The sequence below is a fragment of the Lontra canadensis genome, unplaced genomic scaffold (genome assembly GCF_010015895.1).
Source record: "Lontra canadensis isolate GAN:19392208 unplaced genomic scaffold, GSC_riverotter_1.0 scaffold2, whole genome shotgun sequence".
In the NCBI taxonomy this organism is placed as follows: Eukaryota; Metazoa; Chordata; class Mammalia; order Carnivora; family Mustelidae; genus Lontra; species Lontra canadensis.
Genome location: NW_022630996.1, coordinates 11,559,668 through 11,582,773, shown reverse-complemented (window position 1 = coordinate 11,582,773; position 23,106 = coordinate 11,559,668). Strand labels below are relative to the sequence as shown.

Here is a 23,106-nt window from a genome sequence, read left to right as displayed (position 1 = left end):
TGGCTTTATGCTTCTTGGGACTTAGCCTTGCTAATACAGGTTCTTCTTTCTGTCCCCAGGACAGAGCAGACCCATAGCGTAAAGTCCAGAACAAATTCTTAGCCACATTTATTCCTTCATAATAAAGTCTGTGTCCTGACGCCCAGAACCCCTCACAACCCACTTTTGCTGTCCTGCTGCACAACCTCACACACGCTGATGAGAAACGCACACCATTCATTTGCCATGCCCCACTGCCCGTGAGCGGGTACTCATGATGTGTTTAAATATGACCAATCTGAATTTCACCTGTTAGAGAACCTCCAGCCTTGATTAAAGACAGATTTTGTCTGGTTAAGGGCAATCAGGTATTTAGGAGTGAGAAAAGAGGGTCAATGGGGGAAAGAAAAAAACCCCAGACACACAATGTGTTTTTCACTATAATTCATGACCAACATTTCAGTATAAGATTAATAAAAAGTTCGGAGAAACTGGAGAGGGGAAGGTATGATAAAAAGGCAGTGTGATCCTACGAGGGGCCCCCACATTGGTGGTGGTAGACGGGGTAGGGGGAAGGGAGCAGGTAGTGCAGGGCACTTGGGGTCAAAGTAGTCTCATGAACTTTTCCATGGGTCACTCCTTCCTGGCAGTCACCGCCCTAAAAAACTGTTCAGCCCCATTGTCCAGGGCATCCATAGCCTGGTCTAGAACATCTAGACCTGTTAGAGCGTTGGCAGTGACTGATCCTGATGGTAACGATCCTCAAACTCCTTGCGCCTGGAGGTTCTGGTATCTTTGCCAGTCAGTGCTGGTAGAGAAACAATGTAACCACAGTTTCATAGAGAAGCGAATCAAATCCCCCAACAACCAGAATACATTCTTCAGAAATAGGTACAAAATACTCAATTGCTGCTATCATATATGTGGGGCAGAATGTGCCTAAGGCTATTTTTAGTGCCTCGTTTTCTTTTAAAGATGATGGATTTGATGCTATTTTTAAATTTTAAGTACTTTTCAGATTTTAACCTTTACGTAGCTGTTAACAATGCAAAATGAGCAATATGACAGCGGAAGCTTTAGAAAGATGTTATCATGTTATGTTAGAGAACATAAATAGCCTTTACACAGCATTTGTAATTTGGAAAAGGCTTTTGTATAAATTATCTCATGTACCTTTCATTGCAACCCTTTAGAGAAGATGTTATTTTGCTCATTTTACTTTCCCCAACATAAATTTCCATGTATTTTTGAAACCTTTTAGTGGATTGAAGAAAGGAATAGCAACTTCCTCTGTCAAAAACCTGTATCTTAAATTGTTCCCCCCCAAAAGAAGAAATTTTTATGCCTTTTTGGGTGTCTTCACTGTAGGTCTAATGTATTCATATTTACTTTTAGAAACTATCAAGGGAACCATTTGACAGTAATGGATAGGTGGAAATTTCCATCGTCTAGGCTTTTTGAGTTCTGTTTCTCTGAAGCTCCTTCCCATTGAATTGAAGACGGTGTTCTTCCTCTCTGCTCAATCTACCCCAAACTCCCTGTGCACATGAGGTCTTTCTGTCTCATTCCTATATTCGAATACTCTACCCTTTACTTGTGCATAGCTTGTAACTACATGTATGTCAAGATGTGATTACAAAATTTAAGGTGGATTATCTATATAAATGTTAAAAGACAAAGCAAGAATACTTCTAGAAGATAATGTAAGAGAAGACTTTTATGACTTGGAGGCAGGTATAGATTCCTTAAATGTAATACAAAGAGCACTTTTACGAAGGAAACATTTAAAACATTGGGGAACATTAAAATTAGTAACATGTCAATTAAAAAAAACAGAATTAAAGAGGAAAAAAGAGAAAGCACAAAGAGCGGGATGGTATTTACAATAAATATAACTAACAAAATGCTTTTATTTAGAATATATAAAAAACTTTTTTAAATTATTAAAAAAAATACAGAAAAACCTCTTTATCAGAAATGCAGATTATAGGCACAGTGAAATGCTGCTACACATACACTAGAAGCACTAAAATCATGAGCTGAGTGTTAGGATGTGAACAGTAGAAACTCTTGTAGGACAGTTGGTGGGAGGTTCAATTTGTACGCTTGAGAAAATAAAAGGGATTATCCACTAAAGTTGAGCATGACTCAGCAGTGGATTCCAATGGAAATGTGGGACCATGTGCACCAAAAGGTATGTGCAAGAATGTTCATAGTAGCCTTGTGTGTAGTGGTCCTAAACCGGAAACTCAAGTGTCCACTAGCAATAAATTGGCCAAGTGAAATTTTGAATATTCATGTAGTGAAATATGTATAGTAATGAAAATGAACAAACTTTGCTCCATGGATATCTCTCTCAAACATCCTGTTGAACCAAAGAATGATTGAATCTAAAGAATGTGCACTCTATGATTCTATTAATATATAATTGAAAAATGAAATTCTAAACCATAATACTTGGGGATGCATAGTTAGGTGATAAAAGTATAAAAAAGGAGTGGTTACCATAACAGCCAGGAGCCTGCTTATCTTGGGAGAGGGAAGGAGGTGGTAAAGGTTGAAAAGGACGCAAGGGATGCTGGCACCTGGGGGTTTAGGAGGGCACCTGGTGTAGTGAAATGAGTGCCATTTGTCTGTTCACTAGCTGGACAAGCCTCAATGAGTTACTTAACCTCTCTGGGGTTGGGTAGGATTTCCCACAGCTTGAAAAATCAAGGGCAGTCTACAGGGTTTTCGTCCAAGGGTGATGCTGAAACCAAAACCAGATAGAGGTGCAACTACATGATCAATCTGAAGGACTGGAAGACGGTGAAGAATTCAGACCACAGTAGGAGAGCACAGTAGGGTGAGAGCTTCCTAGGGGCTGAGACTTAGCTTCCTGTCCTCCTGGATATAAATCTGGGAAAAGGGAAATAATGGGCTACAGGAGGTGTGGCCATGTGGGAAAGTAGTGTTCATAATCTGTGTAATGGCTTGTTGGAAGATGAGTTCATTCTGTCATTGTAGTTTAGCAGTCCTGGGAAGACCCTTTGCTCTCCTAGCCATCCTGTCCATTCCCATATGTGGAAGGCTCCCCTTCTCTCCTCTTTCCCTTTCTTTTTTCTCACTCATTCATCTTCCCTTCTTCTCACATGTCTTGAATTTGTTGAATCCCTACCGTGTATAAGGATTAGATTTGCTTTTCAGTAGATATAAGGTATTTGCTTACTGGACCCTGTTCTAGACACTAGAACAAAGTAGAGCTGATCCTGCCCTTATTGAATAGAATAGTCTGGTAGAAACGCCTCTGGTCTCTTCTCTTTGGTGGATGAGGTCTGTGTATCTCTAGCCCTTCTACTACTGCTTCTTTATTTGAGTAGAAAATGGGCTAATAGAGCACGGAGACATCCTCAGGATTACTGGTGCCTAATACACCAACAGCTGTGTTTTGTTTCTCATCTCTGGGATCACTGGGACCCACATGGCTTGTCTCCGTTAGGAAGAAATGTCCAAGAGTAGTATTCTTTGTTCTTCAAGTCTGGAAAAACATTGCTAACATCATTTTTCTTGCTTGTGACTCTAATAGTTTGTCAATATCAAATGCTTTCCATGAATTTGACCATAATTTAATATGAGTTTAAATAGATACCCAGTGGGGCGCCTGGCTGGCTCAGTGGGTTAAGCCTCTGCCTTCGGCTCAGGTCATGATCCCAGGGTCCTGGGATCGAGCCCCACATCGGGCTCTCTGCTCAGCGGGGAGCCTGCTTCCTCCTCTCTGCCTGCCTCTCTGCCTACTTGTGATCTCTCTCTCTATCCAATAAATAAATAAAATCTTTTTAAAAATAAATAAATAAATAGATAGATACCCAGTGTATTTCCTCATACCTTGCTTATACAATCCTTGTTGCTTTATTTCTTCTCTCTTCTTAGCTTAAATGGTACTTACTTTGATGAATGACTCCCAGAGAATATTAATTTGAACATTTCTGAAATTTTCCTGGAGAACTGTAAATATAATTTTGATCAACCTTTCTTCTTAAATGCAGTTTTTAGTTTTGAGTAAAACAAAACAAACAAAAAAACAATACACAGCTCTTTTCTTACTGTTGCAAAAATATGTAACAAACACTATCTAGTAAAAGGTTTTTATTTATACAACACATATACTATTAATTATAGAAGTCCGGGTTCATGAGTTTTGTTAGGTATCACTATGTTTTAGTTTCTCTGTTAATTGCAACCCCCTTTTGCCTGATTGGCTGCCTGGAAGGCATGCGTGAAGGCTATGGCGGCTTAGTGAAGATTTTCTGCTCTGGAACTGTGACTAGATCTTTGCCTTCCAGAAGAAGATTGATTTTCAACCTTCGCTTGAACTTCAATTGTATCTGTTTCTTCAACCAGATCTCCTGACCTCTTGAGGGGATACCCTCACTTCTGGGCAGACCAGTTTACCGAAAGCCAGTTCTCCAGAAAAAATTGCTGAATGGCTGATTCATTCAAAGCCACTTTAGCAAATGTGTGTGTATGGCACATTAGTCCCATCCAATCCCACAAAGTACCTGAATGTATGAAGGCCAGTGAGAAGGTGGATCTGTGGTGACAAAATATTGAGTACCTATATCTACTAAGTAACACTCCGTTCAATACTGTGAGGGAGCTCAGCTCAGGGAGCTTGTCCAAGATCACACAACTTAGCAATGTCAATTTTGACTCCAAAAGAAAAATGCTTTCTTCTACTCAGATGCATTTTTCAGGACACGACATTCACCAGATGTATTAGCTGGAGTGATACTATAAAGAGATGCTCCTCTCGTCTACTGCCTGGCTACCAAGTGGCACAGATCATGTAGGATCAGCTGTGTAAGTGCTTTTTTTTTTTTTTTTCAAGATATGGTTTCCTATTATTCTTTGGAGGTAACCAGTTAATTTTTAAATATCATTGATGATCATTATGTTCTTGATTTGTACATATTGAATGTATCTACCCACTGCATTTTGTATCCTATTGAAACTCAAATTGTCCTTACCTTTGGCCATTGAAAGCCTCTTTAGGTGGCTCCTGTGTCCTTTATAATGACCCATGTCAACTTCAGTAGCTATCTTGCTCTCTGTTAGGACAAGATCTTCTACACTCTTCTGTGCATTACCTGCCCCAGACCTGCAAACCATCTCTTCTCCAAGGAGCCCTGGTTTCTTTAAGTGGGAGGTGATAACGCAAGGTCATGTGGTTGCCAGGAGTGCTCGTTGCTGCTGGGTTGCTCATTGCTTCTAGGCTTTTTCTGTAGATAAAATACTTCACGAGTTCAAGTCAATATTTCCGATTCAGATTCAAGACTTGAGGATTTTAATGAGTCTTCTCTATTACATACCTTTCTTTCACACTGAGCATCCTAATTCTGAAAGACATGGGAGATGATAGAACTATGGTGTCTACTGTAGTTTAATGTCTATGAAACTGCTCATGTGTTTTATCCAGATTGTGTCCAGAAGAGTCTCCAAATAACAATAACAATATGACTGGTGCCAGTAGAAAGACTGAGAACAGTTAAAAATTTTGTTTGCACATGTTCTCTAATAACCCCAACCCCAGTTATTTGTGGTTGTGTTACAGCTACACTCTCGGCACTTAGTCGTATGCTCACTCCCTATTAACTCTCATTTTGTCTTCTTAGATACGTACTCACTTGATACTCATCATTAGGCCTCAGGCCAATGTCTAGTAGTTTTGTTGTCTAGGCGCATTCTCTACTAGATCCAGGAAGGGTTCTGGGGGGCAGCATTTCCTGAGTTCTTGCCTGCCATTGACAGTCTGTCATACTTGAGACTCAGATTGGTGTTTTTGTGACCTATCCTGTTTGCTTGTTTTGGTTTATCAAGGGCTCTTATTGTTTGTATGTTGGATCATCTTTGTCTATCTTAAATATTTGTCATTTTCTCTAGACTCTTAGTACCTCTTTATTTCTTTTTGAGTTTAAAAAATTTCCTCCATTCTCTTTCTATTCCTCTGAAGTCATTTGTTGCTTTTATTTACTCTTCTCTTCCTTCTGGTTTTCATTTGTGAAGTGACTTTTTTCCCTTTTATTTCTGATTTTTTCCTGAGTTCTGTCACCTCACTTAGGAGTTCTAAAAGTTGTGATTTATTGGGGTGCCTGGGTGGCTCAGTCAGTTAAGCATCCGACTCTTGATTTCAGCTTAGGTCATAATCTCAGGTTGTGAGATTAAGCCTTGTGTGGGGCTCTGCACTGGGCATGGTGCCTGCTTGAGATTCCCTCCCTCTCTCTCTCTGCCCTTCCTCCCACTCATGTGCTCTCTCCCTCTGGGGGAAAAATGTAATTTATTTGTTCCTTAATGTTTTGTGCCATTTCCTTAATGGCACATTTCCTTAATGTTTTTAAATTAATTTTGAAATAGTAGATGACAGATTCTATCTGTTTAATGAATGCTTTCACTGTATGTAAAGGGGTTAGTCTCCTTCTCTTTTAAAATAATAACTTTGAAAAAAATAATAACTTTGAGATTTTACTAGGAAATTTCTCATTCTTTTTTTTTAAGGTTTTTATTTATTTATTTGACAGAGAAAGATCACAAGTAGGCAGAGAGGCAGGCAGAGAGAGAGGGGGAAGCAGGCTCCCCGCAGAGCAGAGAGCCAGATGTTGGGCTCGATCCCAGGACCCTGAGATCATGACCCGAGCTGAAGGCAGAGGCTTAACCTGCTGAGCCACCCAGGCGCCCCAGAAATTTCTCATTCTTATGTGAAGTTCAAACTTTTATAAGGAAGCATGGTTCCTTCAAATTGTGTTAAAATATAGACCAGTTCTCTTTTGAGGGTTTCAATTTTTGTTGGGGGTATCTGGGCTCTGTTCCCCTCCACCACTTTGGTCTAGAATTTCTCTTTGTCTCTGTTGACTATCCTAATTAATTTTGATTCCACTCCCATCAGCTTTTCTTTAGTGTGGGGCCCTGTCTTAGAAGAGAGCCACAGTGGGTTAGATTCAAGAAATCACAGTTGATCCAGCAGCTTCAGAACTTACTGTGGACCCCTTATTCTTACCCACTGTTAAGGTAGGAAGAAGCACCCCGTGGATTCCAGCTGTGGTGCCCATTTGTGCTGCTTTTCTTCCTAGTGAATACTAACTAGGGTCTTTTAGTCCCCCTGTTGCTTCCTTTGCCTTTCTCTCACATAGACATTGGTGCCATGCGGTGGTGTCACTATTATCACCTGTATTTTGGGGACTGAGGGGGATTTCTCTTCTGATTTGGGGTTTGAGGGGATTTAGGGTTTGAGGGGTATCTCTTCATCTGGTTTTCTTGTCAATGTTTTGATGTGTTTTTTATTTTGCCATTTGCTTGCTCTATTTTTGTGTGAGAATTCTGAAAGATCCAGACCATGCTTCCACTATTACTGTCATCCTCCCAGTCATGATGTAATTGAAATCAAGGATCAATATAGAAAAAAATGAAGATGGTATAAAGTAAAATCACAATAAAAGATATGTGTACTGCTATGGAGAAACTGAGGAACAATAATAACAAATTAACCTGAGAGTGGGATAGTGGAGTTTGTCAATATATAGTAATTTTGTAGTAATATGAAATAATTTAGGTGTATTTATGGGGTTATTTAAACAGATAGTTTTAAATAGTGAAATTTACATAGAGTTTCTTTCCTCCTTTCTTGTCCCATTGCAAACCCCATCCATCCAGTCCAATGCCATTTTCTTCTTGTCCTGCTTAAGACAGAATCACAGAGCTAATGGTCAGGGACACAGTTATATGGTCTTGGTGACCAGATAGACACCCGAGAGCCTATGGTGACCAGATAGACACCTGAGAGTTTCATTGTTAGCTATCATAGGTCATGGTGTCTAAGAAACAATCTCAAAAGCCTGACCCAGAATTTCTTAAGCTAGCAACCGCCAACAGCAAATTCCATTCCAGATCACAGAGAATGGTAGACATTATTCACACTTCATATTATCTCCCCAAATTTATACTGTTGTACATTAAAGATATAGATTAAGCTCCCTCTTCATGCTCAGGTGTGTGTGCTTGTACAGGGGAACACAGGAGTGACCAAAGGGTCTTCTGGTCTCAGGGGTGTGACTTGTTTCCCAGGGGTCTTCACTACACCAACCTTGGCATCACCACAGAGTAGAACCATTACTGCAGAGTAGTTTCTGTAATGCAAAAATGCCTTTAGAATCACATCACCTTAACCCTTAAAAATTAATTCTTGAAAAATTCCCCTAAAACACACACGACCACTTGAAACTATGCTAACCCCCAAGGCTAAAACAAGCGGTTAGCCCGGAGTTGCGAGCTCACAACCATAGCTTTGGCGTTTATTCTTCGTGGCATACTTGTTTGTTATCGTTTCTTATGTTATTTTAACTAAATATCAACTTACAGACGAGCCTGGTAGTGACATTAAAATCAAAGAGTTTTATTTCAGATTCAGTTACTGCAAGCAAAGATTGCTGTTTAAATAAATGTTATTACAAATCCCTTTATAAATGAGTCTTTTATGTAAAACAAATAAGCACTTGCTGATTTATCTTTTCTGTAAATTGAGAATTTTATATGTCAGCTTTGCTTAAAGTGAGGAAATCCAGCACTTGGACAGTTTCTAAACAGACCACACTCCATTACATAATCCATGTATAGATATATATTTTACTATTTATAAAACAGCATGTGCTATCTTGTTTTTTTCTCTGTCTTTTTAAATCCCCTTTTGCCACCAGATTATAAACCTTTTGAAGGCGGTGATTGTGTCTTTTATGTCTCTGTATCCCCCTCAAATGTTTACTAAGTGTACAGTGATGGTGAAGTGCTGGTGACACGGGGGAGATATTTCAGGGTTGTACTGAAATACTGCTGGATATAATCAATAACTTGACTATTCTGTGTGCAAAGATCTGGGAAGACAAAAAGACAATAATAAGAGATGATCTCATTGGAAAGATAAAAAAATATATAAACATGAATAAGGAATTGTCACATTATTATTTAGATGTCAAATAAAGTTGGTAAATTGTGGTCTTCATAAAAATATTTCATTTATAACGTTTTTGTTCTTTCCACTGAACCAATAGTTTTTTTTTTTTTTTTAGGCCTTTTCCCCCTTTTTCTTTCCACATATTTGACAATCTCTAGAAGATAGTGATTATAGCTACTTTCGCCGTCTGACGTATTTTTGACATCAATATAATTTTCTGATCATATTCCTTGCCTAGGAAAGAGATTCTATAGAGAGACAATATGAGACAGCCCGGCAGGCCCTGATGGGAAAGATATCTCCTCATCACACACTCCTGTTTCAAAGGTAGCGATATATCACATTTACTTATACCGGGGCATCTTTAGATTGATCCAAATATGCCAAATGAATCCTAAATCATCAACATAACAGAGGCCTCTGTACTAAAGTGGACCCAGTGATTCAGTAGTAAACCTAGTTCTAGAAGTTGTATTTTCCTTTCATTTATATGTATTTTAAAAAGACATAATGTGCTCATAGCTATTAAAAACTGGTGGCTTTTTTTTTTCCTTTGCACTATTTTTTTTTTAAAGATGTTATTTATTTATTTGACAGCAAAGTAGGCAGGGAGGCAGGCAGAGAGAGAGGGGGAAGCAGGCTTCCCGCTGAGCAGAGAGCCCAACTCGGCGCTCGATCCCAGGACCCTGGGATCATGACCCAAGCCAAAGGCAGAGGCTTTAACCCACTGAACCACCCAGGCACCCTCTTTGCACTCTTTGAAGACTATAAGGAATGGTATTTCTGGTGGAATTTGAATATATATCAGCCTTTACCAAGGCTGTTCATGACTCAAAGTTCATTATATCCTGTTCACTATCTTGCTCTTGTCTGTCATGACTCTCAAAACAATAGTAATTTATTATGTGCAAAGTTATTTGTTTAATGCCTCCTTTCCATATTAAACTGTAAATTCCATGAGAGTGGGAATCATTGTATCTTTATTAATCTGTGAATTCTCTATTTTTAATATGAAGGGTTTTACTTAGTTCCTTCCGCATAGTAAAGGCTTCCTGATGTTAATGGCTATAATAATTACTGTACTATCATTACATATCAAGAGGCACATTTAGGCTTTAATATTTACTCAGAATGAATAAGTAGGTCACAGGATAGCTACAGAATGTTTGCATTTTATTTTCTCATTAACGTTACAGGCTTTGATATTCTGAATTCTCTTTCCTGTGCCACATTTTAGAAAATCTGAGTAATAAAGTGAAGTCCCTGTTTTCAGAAAGTTAGCAAGAACATGACAAGACCTTAATTAGGCATTTTAAAAAGCTTTTTTAGAATGCAGAGATTCAAGGAGGCAGAATAAAGAAATCATTTAAGTTTTTTTTCAATTTCAATTTTTATTGTCTGTAATTTTAACCTATCCGTTAAAAATCTTCAACCAATATAAATGAAACCAAGTTTTGTCTATTTGTTCCATATCCAAAAAGTGTGATGAGTTTTCTCCATATTGATAAGCTATCTTTGGATAGTCTGATTCAAAGAATAGGCTGTGTGGCATACACAGAGATCCACTGAAGGGCTAGGAAGGTGATGTCCAGGAGATAGACAGTATCTTCCAGAGCAGCAGAGCTAGGGTCTGTGTGACCTCAGATCAGCAGCAGGGCCAAGCTTATTAAAACGCTAGCGACAGAGAACCGAAGCAATTTTAAATATGAGCTCCAAATGGGTCATACCAGGACAGATAGACGATTCAAATTTGCATGAATTTATATGCAATTGGGCTACTTTGCACACAGCAACTCTATTTAGCAAGTCTGAGGTGAATAGCAACAGGATTTTTTCACTAAAAACGGTTAATGATTCTTCCAAGTCACTCTGGGAAAACAGGCTAGTAGAGATGAAAAAAGAATATTTTACACTGGAGTTTAGTGGAGAGTATAATATTAGAATTTTTAGAAATACTTTATTCTGGTATCATTTCAAAGCATTGGATTAGGAACAAAATTTGAAAACATCTATTTCAGTTTTTATAGCGGTTGATAAATTGTTGGACTCACGTAACAAATGGACAAGGGTTTATAATGGAATACATAGAATACATACTAATCAGTAGGAAGATGATTTGCCAATATTGGTGACTTCATAGATAAGGAAGATTTAAAACAACATAAATTCCCTTAGTCTACAAATTAGAATTAATAATGCTAGTGTTTTAAGACAAGTCTGGAGTATATGTTTGAGTGGATATATTACATTATTCCAAATGTATTTTACAGGTATTTACATTTATGTGGCTATATCAGTCAGTATTTAGGTATTATGTGTGTGTATGCTTGGTATCATTACAAAGTTCTTTTTTCTTTTTTTCTTTTTTTCTGATTCCAGGGGTCCAGTGCCAGCACCTGTTACCAATGGTCTACATTATTTTACAGCTTTAGAACTGCAGAAAAATTTTGAGCTTTGTGAAGATTATTTTAAAGCTCCCATTGGACCGTATTCTGAGAGGAGGTGAGTTGAGTTTTATGCAATAAAATCAGTTATTTTCTGCTGATTAGTGAAGATCATGGCACTCCTCCCTACACTTCAGAGAAATCTTGAAACTGGGGAGCAGGACCCCACCTTCCACCATGGAATTTGAAGGGAGTAGATCGTGGCCCTCTGGGGGAGGACATAAGCATATATCCTGGGTCCATCCAGTTAAAAGCTTCTCTCTGGGATTTTGAATGGGGGGAGACACAAAGATGCAGGTGCAGGTAGAGATCCATCCAGACACCGGGAGTGGAGGATCCAGAATCCATTGTGTCCATTGTGGAGTGCAAGCTGTGATGATCTACTGATCTCTTCCCATATTGAGACGTGGCTCTGTTCTTGGCACGTAGCTTACCTTGATTCCTACCCAGGTTTTAGGTCTGAACCTTCAGTTTTTCATTAGTTTATAGTCGACACAGTAGCTTTTCAGTCACTCCTTTTTAGGTATTAAAATGAGCCAGAGTTGGTGTTTGTAATTTGCGATTAACATCTCTGATTAATATAGTGCTTTGTTTCTAAATGTTTACCAGCTGGTGTCCAATACACAAAAGGACATTTCAGGGTTCCAGTGCTTACTATGTCAAAAGGTGGTTCAAAAGCTGAGTGTGTGTTAAGCTGAAGACCATATACAGACCACAGCTGACACTCTACCACTGATGTTAGTGCTTGGCCTTTGCGGGCAAACTGCTGCATTTGGTTTCTGCTTGTGCTGTGTTTTTTTCTACAGTTGACCATCTCTCCATACATAGGTCTTGAATCCAGACTTCCCAAGAAAAGATCTGGCTGGTTGGGTCAATCACCGTCTACTAGGTGTGCCACTCTTGAATAGAGATCTGTAGCCAGAGCCCTCATGGGAAACAGGATGGTCTACGGATTGATTGCACCTATATCAAGCACCCATCCTTTATCTGATTATCTGTGTCCAGACCAGTGAGAGAGAACCAAGTAGAGAATTTTTCAGAAAGGGTCATGTGGGTTTAGCAGAGTGTCTGCGCTATCTGAACACAAGGCAGTGTAACAGACAAGAAATAGGACTGGAATGCAATGCACTAGAATAGTAGCAGGGCAGATTTCTCTAGAAACACAGTTATTTTTATTTTCTTCTTTATCATTTTTTGTAATTTCTAAATTGAAAATTTTTAAATGCTATAATTAAGGTCTTGTCATGTTCTTACTAACCTTCTGAAAATAGGAACTTCACTTTATTACTCAAATTTTCAATTTAGAATTTATACTTAATTTTTATTTCCTAAAAAAACTATTTAGAATCCATGATGACTTGATGAAATATTTAATAAATGGAAAAAATTCCTTTAGATACAGTTAAGTTTCTCACATCACTCTACGTGTTAAAACAAATGTTAAAATTATAAAGCGTTAAAGACGAACCAATGCCTATAATATAATAGTAAGTGTGGAAATTGAGATACACATGTATAGCCAATGTAATTAGGTCTAAAAATATTCGTGTGTATGTACAGGAAAAAATACTGAAAATACACCAAAATATTATTAGTTATTATCTTGTAGTGATGAGATTATGACCAATTTTTATTTCTTTGTTCTCCCATATTTTCAGTGGTGAAGTATTTTTGAAGTATTAATGTAACTTTAAAAAGTTATTTTTTAAAAGTCTGCCCCAGCAAAGGGATATTTTTTGAGAGCCTGTGTCTTGATAAGGACAGTTTAAAAAATGAGTGACGTTTTCCTTTATTTCTGAGTTTCATTGCTATAACACTTGGATTTCCTCCCTTAACCTTGATGATGAAAAATAACCATCCCTTCTAAGTGGTTCCTTCAAGCCTACACATTTCACTAGCTACTGGAGACCCTAGTATTCTAGTTAGTATTCTAATTAGTATTAATATTCAGTATTAATTGAAGGAAAAGTGTGGACATATTCAGACCATAATAGAGAAAAAGAACGCTTAACAGGCCACACTGGGCTTATACCTCATCAGGCCCCATGGTGAAAAGGGTGGCTCAGACCTACCTTCAAGTCTGACCATTCGCTGGTGGTAACATATGTGTATCTTTCAACTCCACCACTTTTTTACATCAGTCTTTCAAAGCATTTTCATGTAATATTTTCTTTGATAAAAAGGAAGAAATAATTGTTGAAAGGCCTTGCTTTGTGATCCACCCCCCCACTTTTTTTGGGTGTGTGTTTTAAATGAAGACCTACACTTTTTCAAAAATAAGAGACCAGAACATGTGCTATGGGTTGAGTTGTGCACCCCCCACCCACCCCCTGCCAAATTCACATGCTAGAGTCCTGTCCCCTCAGAGTGTGACCTTATTTGGAGATAAGGTTGTTGCAGATGTAATTAGTTAAGATAAGGTCATACTGGAATAAGGCAGTAAGGTAGACCCCTAAACCAATATGATTCGTGTCCACATAAAAAGGGGAAATTTGGACCGAGGCATGTGCATCAGAAGAGGGCTTGGAGTGATGTAGAAGCCAAGGAGCACCAGATTGCCAGCAAACCCCAGAAGCTAGAGGAAAGGCCTAGGATAGTTTCTCTGCCACAGCCTTCTGAAGGAACCAACCCTTCTGACACCTTGATCTTGAACTTGTAGACTCCAGGACTATGAGACACTAAATTTCAGCCGCTCAGTTCACAGTACTTTGTTACACCAACCCTAACAAGCTAATATGGTAGGTGTTAAAAATCCAGTGGCATTTTTTTTTTCTTGCTATTTTCCTTCTGTGCTCTCTTTAACATACTATGTTGGTATTACTTTAGAGGTTGGCCATAAGATCTATGGTTTATTGTGGGTTTTTACTAAAAGAAGGAATAAAGCTTTATGGTGCTATAGTTTAGAATAGAAGATCTAACCCCTAACACATAAATGCATCTAACATTCTATTGAGCAGAACAAGATTCAGTCTAGTATACTTCTGGAGAGAAGCTCCCAAGCAGGGTTACTAATGTCACTTGCCCACTGCAAGAGGAAAGAGCTATTTAATCACAGAGAAATCCAGAAGTTGGAGGTATTGGTCTCACTTCTTTAGGAAGTGGGTCTTAACTCAGTTACCTTATGTTGGGGCAAGAGTTGGAAAACAAAATCTTCTAGGATCACAGTATTCTATCTGAAACAGGCTAGTATTCTGTGAAGGGATTCCAAAAACTGTTGTCTAACAAAAAAAGACAAACCCAAGTACTCAGTCCAACCTGGTAAGAGGGATCCCCTCTTTCCAATGATCCAATGAGCAATTCAGTTTTTCTGTCTGTTGATAATAAGTACTCAAAACTTCTTTTTTTTTTTTTTTTTTAGATTTTTTTTATTTTAGAGAGAGAGAGAGAAAGCGCAAGCAGGGGAGGGAAGAAGGAGAGGCGGAGGGAGAAGCAGACTCCTTGCTGAGCGGGAAACCCGACGTGGGGCTTGATCCCAGAACCCTGGGATCATGACCTGAGTTGAAGGCAGATGCTTGACCGACTGAGCTTCCCAGGTGCTCCCCTACAAGTCCTCAAATCTTCTAAGCAGAACCCTAGCTGCAGGGAGATGGCTCCATCCTGGACTACCTCTGCCTGGAAATGTTGGTGCCATCAAGCCCTAGCTGTAGTTAATAGGTTGAGCAGAAGGCAGGTGTCCATGCCCAGTGTGGGAGCTTTCCAGGAGAGCTGATTTTGGATTCCAGCCATGGACTACGACCCAAGTACTGCAGTCTCTGCTTGCCATTCAGACATAATACAGACAGCATGAGTGCCCTCATATTGGATGTGTCCCCTCAGTATGCCTACATCACCCCCTACATTTCCTCTTGGGTCAAGGGCAAGCCCAAATAGCTAATTGGACTGTGTTTCTTAGTAATGGGGCCTTGAACTCCTGGGGACACCTCATTAAAACTGGCTTCTACCCTTTTCACTCTGCTCAGTAGTAATATCCGCTTGGTAGACAGAAACACGCTCATTAAATGACAGGCTTTATCCAGAGTAGACCCAATTTGTATCAGCCTTTGCTACTGCAAAGATATGAACTTAAGTTAAATGTGGAGTGTGAACAAGTGGAGGTCAACCTGAATTTGACATTTGATCCCAGAAATGTACTTCTGTGCTGAGATAGTAGTCATTGCGTTGAAACTACAGCTAGTGTGTAATCGCAGCCGACCTCCAGGCTCTGCAGTAAACAATTACCTCCTAATTTTCAACATTTTAAATTAATCTTTGGCTAAATCATGAAAAGACAACACTCTGACAACAAAACTTACTATAATTAACACTGGCAGTGAAGAGTAGAGCTCTAATGACAAAGTTGAGGAGGTAGAGGTAGAAAGTCAACACGCATCATCTGTTGTCGGTGGAACAAGAAAGACGGGATTGAAATACAGTCTATGACCATGTAGGTCTGACAGATGGAGGAACTGAAAACAGTGGCAGAACTCTTTGGGGGAGAAAAAACAGGGGGAGTGTTATTAAGTGAGCTGAATCCTTTCTGATTATAGCAGACAGCCATGTCTACCAAAGATTGTTTTAAAACTGGTAAGTCAATAAAAGTAATGTATTATTTACAAACAAAATTATTGTCAGAATATCTGAAAACAGACATGGTTAAAAATGGTTAGCTCTGGGGCGCCTGGGTGGCTCAGTGGGTTGGGCCTCTGCTTACGGCTCGGGTCATGATTTCAAGGTCCTAGGATCGAGCCCCGCATCGGGCTCTCTGCTCGGCGGGAAGCCTGCTTCCCCCTCTCTCTCTGCCTGCCTCTCTGCCAGCTTGTGATCTCTCTCTTTCTCTTTCTGTCAAATAAATAAATAAATAAAATCTTTTTTTTAAAAAATGGTTAGCTCTCAGGAGAGTGAAAGTGGTATTGGGAGAGGTAGGGCTTGGCTTGCTGCTTTTTAATTATGAGCCCTTCTGTATAATAGAACTTGGTTTTAATTATATGTATAGACCATTAACCCTTGAGCAACACAGTTGGAGCTGCACGGGTCGATTTATTTGCGGGTTATGTACAGTACAGGGCACTGCTACAATACATAAATGCATTTTCTCTTCCTTTTGATATTCTTAAGAGCCTTTACTCTATGTTCCTTTATTCTAAGAGTAAGAATACAGTATCTAATACATATGCAAGATATGTGTCAATCAATTGTTTATGTTATCGGTAAGGCTTCCCGTCAACAAAAAGCTGTGAGTAGTTAAATTTTTGTGGAGTCAAAAGTTACATGTGGCTTTTTGGCTGCAGGGAGGGTCAGTACCCCTAATCCCCTCCCTCATGTGGTTCAAGGGTCAACTGTAATGAGTTCCTTAAAACATTAGTGAAATTTTTGGGGGAGAAATAAGAAAACTCACAGAGGGAAAGAGGAGTACATTTTGACCATGTAAACACCTTAAGTTTCTCTAGGTCCAAAACAAATGTAAAAGGAAAAACAGCAGACTATGTAAAATGTAACAAATGAGTCAACATTCAATATATAAAGAGTTCATAAAAAAAATAAAAATAATAAAGAGTTCATAAAACTGGTAGGACAAACAGGAAGTTAGATCCTCCAAAGGTAAATGTTTATAAATGACAGGAGAAAAGCTAAATAATAAATAAATGCACCTAAAAATTAAGAAATAATGTTTAAACTTGCTGCAAGCAAAGCAACAAAACTCACTCACTTCATGGTGCTCTTCAGGATGAGCCCCTCCTCTGCTGTCCATGGAGACCCCTCCCCCCACCTCCCACAAGCCTTGGAAGCCAAGAAGCAGGTGAATCCCAAAGGAGAGTAACCTGATGGCAGGAAGTGCACTGGGCCAAACACAGGGGTATTGGGCACGCTAGTCACAACCCAACCTCATCCTAAAGGGGGAACAAGATCCCAGTCCCCAAAACCCGCATTAGGTATGCCCGGTGTGTGGTCCAGATCAGGCCTCCTAAGACGCTTGCATGTCATCTGTCCTTAAATAGCAGGAACTGCCCTATGTAAGTTGCACTTGGTGCTGAAGTGCTAGGAATTAGTACCCGTGACTCTGTCAACTTGCGTGTGCTCTAGTACCCATCACGGCGCTTTGCTTTGCTTTGTCAGTTGAAGGAGAGGTTTATGCCCCTCTGTACAGCTTTTACTCTGCCCGCTGCCATGTAGCTCCTGCCGCAGACCGCGCTGAATGCCTGAGCTCAGCAGAGACGTGCACACGCCACGGACGGGGCTCCGGAGAGGCCCCCAGTGCGGTCACAGGCTTCGACCTTTCACTTTTCAGTGGCAAGGATTCCCACCTTCTCAAGAACTACTCTACAATATTTCATGCTTACCCATGGTCGAAAGACATGTCTTCTCAGCCTCCAGAGGGCAGTGGTTATTCTCGCCCGGGATCAGCAGTAAGTGATGGTGAGGCTGATCAGGCCCTGAGAGGTATGTGTCCTCTTACTTGCGGGTCTCATATGCGCAGTAACATCGCTGTATCTATTTCCCACTGCTTCTGATTTTTTTTTAAATTAAATGAGTGTTTTAAGTCCTCCCTCTCCTCTGAGGTAGGGTGGGGGTTTTTTGGTCTCCCATTGCTCAGAGATGAAAAACAAAGTTCGGCAAGGTCAGGAATGTGCCCAAGGTCACTTAGGCCACTTAGAGTGGGCTTAGAATAGGCTGCTGTTGGGCCCACTGAGCCGCTCTGCCTGCAGGGATCTTCTGGGGTCAAGGGCGTGTGCCCTCTGCAGGGGGTCTTGGATGACTTGGGCTCCATTCGGGGAGGGTGAAGAGAAGCCTGGAAGGTTTCAGGTTGCTGGCCCATCTTCCGCTCTGGGAGTCTAGCAGAATCCCGTCGGTTGTAGATTTAAAAGGATCTGGCCCAGCCTAGCCAGGTCACCCCCTTCATGCCCCTTGCTCCTCAACACACAGGTGGATGCGTATCTCCAGGCCCCGACAAGGTGGGCATTGTATTTTTGTCTCTGGGCATAGTAGCGCTAGTGGTGTTCACACATGACCGTGAGCAAAGACCTTGAACAGGGTTGGCGAGGCAGAAGGGCTGGAGGTGAAGTGAGAAAGGGAGAAAGTAACCTGGTGTTGGGCTAGAAGATGGGGCTCTGTGAGCAATGGATAAAACAATGAGTAACTTGGAGGACTCCGTGGGAGCTGCAGGCTAGCGGGGAGACACCATTTGTAGCCTGGGCTGGTGGCGAAGTTCTGCCCGAGCCCAGAGGGGACGTGAGGATCCCCTCGCTCAGGTGAGTGGGGAAACCAGAAAGAGGATAAAGACTTGTTAGCTTGCCGGGGACAAGAAGACACAGCAGTTGGCATGTCCAGAAGGCAGGGTTCCTAAACAGGCAGCTTCTAGCCAACTCAAGGGCAGGGACTCTTCAGCTGTACTTAACTTCAGGACAGATGAGGCCTGAGAGAAAGTATTTTCAAGGATTTTATTATTTGTCAGAGTGAACACAGACAGTAAGGATTAGAGTCCCAAGACCAGGGTTCCAGGAAGTCATCCCAGATTCTGAAGTAGACACTTTCTTGTCACCTCACAGGTTGTGGGAAGTGTTCTAGAAACCCATTCAAGACTGTGACCTGCCACTCAGGGGCCTAAGGACAAAACTCCAGGAGCCCTGGACCAAATGTGTCACCAAGGCCAATCATGGTCTGGTGTCCCATAGGACAGTGTTTCCAGACCTTTCCTATCTTATGTTCTGTCCTCTCGTACCTTTCCTTCAATGGGATGCTTAGGGGCACGAACTGCATTCCAAACAGTCCAGCCAGAACCCAAGTGGGGCTGTGACCCGTGAAAAGAACATTGGACTCAAAATGCAAAGGCCTGGTTCTAGCTCCATTTCTGCCATTGTCTGACTGCATAGTTTTGGGCAAATCAGATGATGTCTGAGCCTTGAGTGTGTTATCTGTCCTACAATAATAGAGAAACATCCTGTACACCATATATTACACATATATAATATGTATGTTTCTGTATATTCTAGTGTCACATGGTATCATCTAGAGCGTACAGGATGTGGTGTGGTGTAAGAAAGAAGTCAGGTGCTAGATACCTACTCGGTATGATGATTATAAATTTGTATACACAGAAGCCAAAGATAGTGGTAGTTTTCTTCAGGGATGGTTTCTGGAGATTTACTTTGTTGCTTTGAATGGGTCATGTTTTCTGGTTTCTTTATGTGCCATGTGGTGTTTTGTTGAAAACTGAGCATTTGAAAAAGCAGCTACCGTGCAGGCCACCCCGGGTCCGCGGGACTTGTCCAGAGCCCAGGACCAGTAAGTATGAAGGCTTAAGGTCTTTCCAGTCCTTTTCTGGACATGTACATTTCCTGGACCTGCATGGATGCTTTTTTCCAGTTTCCTAGCATACACAGCCATTAACATAAAACAAAACAAAACAAAACAAAACAAAAACAAACAAACAAAAAAAACTTCTATTTCCTTTCCAGCTGCTTCTTGGGGCCTTATGAAGATGGTGTTCTTTTGTCCTCTACAATTAGCAGTGTCTCACCTCAGGCATACGTGGCTCTGGGTCCTCACTGCTTTCAGCTTCAGCTCTATGGGCCCCCAGTTGTGCCACTTGTGGCCCTCTGAAAGCCGAGTTAAGGGACACAGACCGCTCAGGCAGCCCCCATGCACATTAGCACAGTGCTCTACTCTCTCCGGTTGGCAAAAATGAGTGGGAAAAAAACCTTGAAATTTCCTACTGTTTTTAATGTGGCTTTTTCTTGTTTGGGCATTCGCTTGGTCGTAGGGCTCTGATTTCCAGAGCTCCTACAAGGTTGTTTCCGTTAGTCTCACTGTTCAGTGTTTGCACAGCGGGGCAAGGGCCTGGAGCTTCCCTGTCTGCCAACTTGCTGGTGTCTCTCAGGGGCGGTTTTCTTTGAGATAAGTCACACGACTGGCTCCAGGTCAGTTAAGCTCTCCTGTCTTTTGCACATGAACTGCTAGACCAGGTTTCCGTCATCTAACACATATGTACTTGATTTTCTTCTTACGTGAAGGCAGATTTTATTTTCTTCTTTTTGTTATTTTGGTTTCAGCACCACATTCTAGTTTAATTCGATCATTTTGGGTTTTGTTTCATCCTCCATATTCACAGTTTTATAAGTTTCTGCAGCAAGCATGCTACCCAAGTCTTTCTCATAGTCTCCGCCAACAGTAGGACCCAGGACTTGGGCAACAGTAGTGTCCTGTGACAAGTCTTCGGAGACTCAGTTCCAGGGAGAGTCTACTTGCCTTGTGATTCCTACTCACATCTCTCTAGCGTCTTTTTATGTGAGACACTCTGATATGTGTGGAAATCAAGACAAGACTGTAACAGTGGTGTTTTCTAACTCAGAGGTCACCAAGTTTTCTGTAAAGGGCTAGACCCTTCTGTGATGACTCAGCCCTCCCATTGTGGTCTGAAAGCAGCCATGGACAATATGTAAATTAATGGTCATAGCCTGGATTCCAATAACTTTATTTACTGAAACACACTGCAGACCAGATTTCACCTATGGGCTATACATTTGTTGACTCCTGCCCAAGTAAAAGGGAAATTGAGTTAATTGAAAATAATTAATTTGACATAATTTACAAACTCCTTCCAACACTTATCACTCATTCTGGTGTTTTATAAATGCACAAACCATTTCTTTCACAAACTTGAATTTGCTAAGGTTTGAAGTCAAGTGCACTGGTTTGTAAACCTTTGTTCCCATGTTAAAAAGAGCGGTGTTATTTGTCTTTTCTTACTGTCAGTGAGCTCTACAAGACCAAATTCTGAAAGCACTTCTGTAGTTTACCCCGGCAGGCTGGGATTCAACTTACCTGGGTGTGGAATCTTGAACTGATTTAGAAAGGAGGCCCACACTTCCACTGTCTTCTTTCTTCTGTAGCGCCTTCCTTCTTTTAAGACATTTTGGTTACCCTTTCCAGTTTGAAAAACATCTCCAAGGTGAGGGGCGGGGGTTGGGGGGTCCATTTTCCTTTCAGTGATTCAGATTGCTTCTGTCTGTGCAATAGATGGAGTCTTCCTAATCTTACCGTATAGGTCACTCCATTTTTCTCATTCTCTGTAGAATCTTCTGCCTTACTTTCTCAGTCCCTGCTACAGTGCTTTTCCCCAGTGAGAATTCAGCTTCCTCTGTGGCCACCATGCTCTACCTTCAGTCTCTATCTTTCAAACTCATCTTGCTGCCCACAGTCCCCAATAGAACTTAGCTCCATGGTCCATCCTTGGTGTCTCCATCCTCGGTGAACAAAGCAGCCTTAGAGCACAGTGGATAAGGCTTTTCTTGGGAGGACTTTAGGATGTGTGTGTGTGTGTGTGTGTGTGTGTGTGTTCAGTCTGGTTAGGTATGATTGTAAAAGAATATGATGTCAGGCATCATTACAGAGGGTATGAGCAGGATAGAAAAGTAGCATGGGAACTACTTGGGGTTGCAACTTCTGATCACTGGACAAATTTACATAACCTAAGTCTTATCCAAACCTACACATGATGTATTTTGAAACTCATCCCCTGTTTTTCTTGTTTGGGTGTCTTTTGTTCCCTTCAGTTTGTTATGAATTAAGTATAAACAATATTCTGGTGCTTATAAAATTGCAATGTTTATTTTCTTTGTAAACAAAAAAAATGTATTGTGTACCAAGAGGTTAACTCTATGTACTACCTTTTGTTTCCTTAATGTTTTACAGAGCTATATAAACACTCACTTCCATGGGACAAAGTGCCTGTCCAACACAGAAGACACACGGTCTCGGTCGTCAGCCACCCAGGTTTCAACACCAAACTCATCCTCCCTCCAATCCCTCAGGGTCGCAAGTAGACCAGAGTCACATTTGGTCTTAACGTACAAAACTTGTTCTGATCAATGTCCAATCCCTTTGTCTTACCTGGTCATGGATCCTGTTTCCCACTCAACTATCTACCTACAAAAGAATGTTCTATGTGCCTTAATTCTCTCAATCAATTTCTTTTGTGATTCTCAAGTAGTGTCTTTTTAGAATGTAAGTTATTCTTAGCTTTTAGAAATGTAATTTCAGTTTTTCTCATAGCTCTTAATGACTTTTCCAGCTGCTTCCTGCTCTGAAATATCAGATGGCAAACCCTCCCAAGATCTTGGTATTGCTGTGTGCATAGTGATTTTTGGATATATCCAACTGGGATTCTGCTTTTGAAATTTTAATGTGTCCATTTATAACATTTGTGTATACCCTAGGGGACTGAAATATTTTGTTCTTCTGATTATGAAAGGACTGTAGAGTTCCATTTAATTAGTGACCAAAAGGATCTCGACTGCATCTCTCAAAAGGAATTCATGTATTTTTTCATGGTTCTTGAGTTGCTTTAGCAATATGAAGGAATAAGAATTACCAGATATTTCTTTTACTTCACCCTTTCCTGACTGTGATTATGTACTTCTTGTCATTAGAACTATTTCTAAACAACTTTCTTCATCTTTATAGCTTCACTACCTACTGTTGGCAGAAAAAAAAAATTGGGTAGTTATATTGGTTCTTAAAATATTGAAATACATCTCTCTGGATTGGTAGATGGTCTCTTCTCTGAATTCTCTGTGCCTGCTGATTCTTGAGAGCAAGAGCCTCCACATCGTACTGTACTAATTGTTAAATATTTAAATATTTAAAATAGTAAAACCCTTTAATGATTTCCCTTTTAAAAATATTAAAACCCCCTTTAATAGCCCCTTTTCCCCATGACAAATTTGGATG

General features: G+C 40.4%; 1 protein-coding gene across 2 annotated transcripts in view; it reads left to right on the top strand.

Annotated features, from left to right (window-relative positions):
* Positions 1-22,838, top strand: part of LRGUK (leucine rich repeats and guanylate kinase domain containing) — a 104,730-nt gene extending 81,892 nt beyond the window's left edge. Inside the window, exons 17-20 of one of the 2 annotated variants that reach the window (XM_032868987.1) lie at positions 9,195-9,283; positions 11,336-11,458; positions 17,666-17,817; positions 22,069-22,838. In XM_032868987.1, the coding sequence (XP_032724878.1) occupies positions 9,195-9,283; positions 11,336-11,458; positions 17,666-17,817; positions 22,069-22,199 (495 nt within the window). In that variant the 3' untranslated portion in view covers positions 22,200-22,838. Of the gene's footprint in view, positions 1-9,194; positions 9,284-11,335; positions 11,459-17,665; positions 17,818-22,068 lie in introns of those variants that run through there. The other variant, XR_004383968.1, reaches the window with a different exon arrangement.
* Positions 22,839-23,106: the final 268 nt, after the last annotated feature.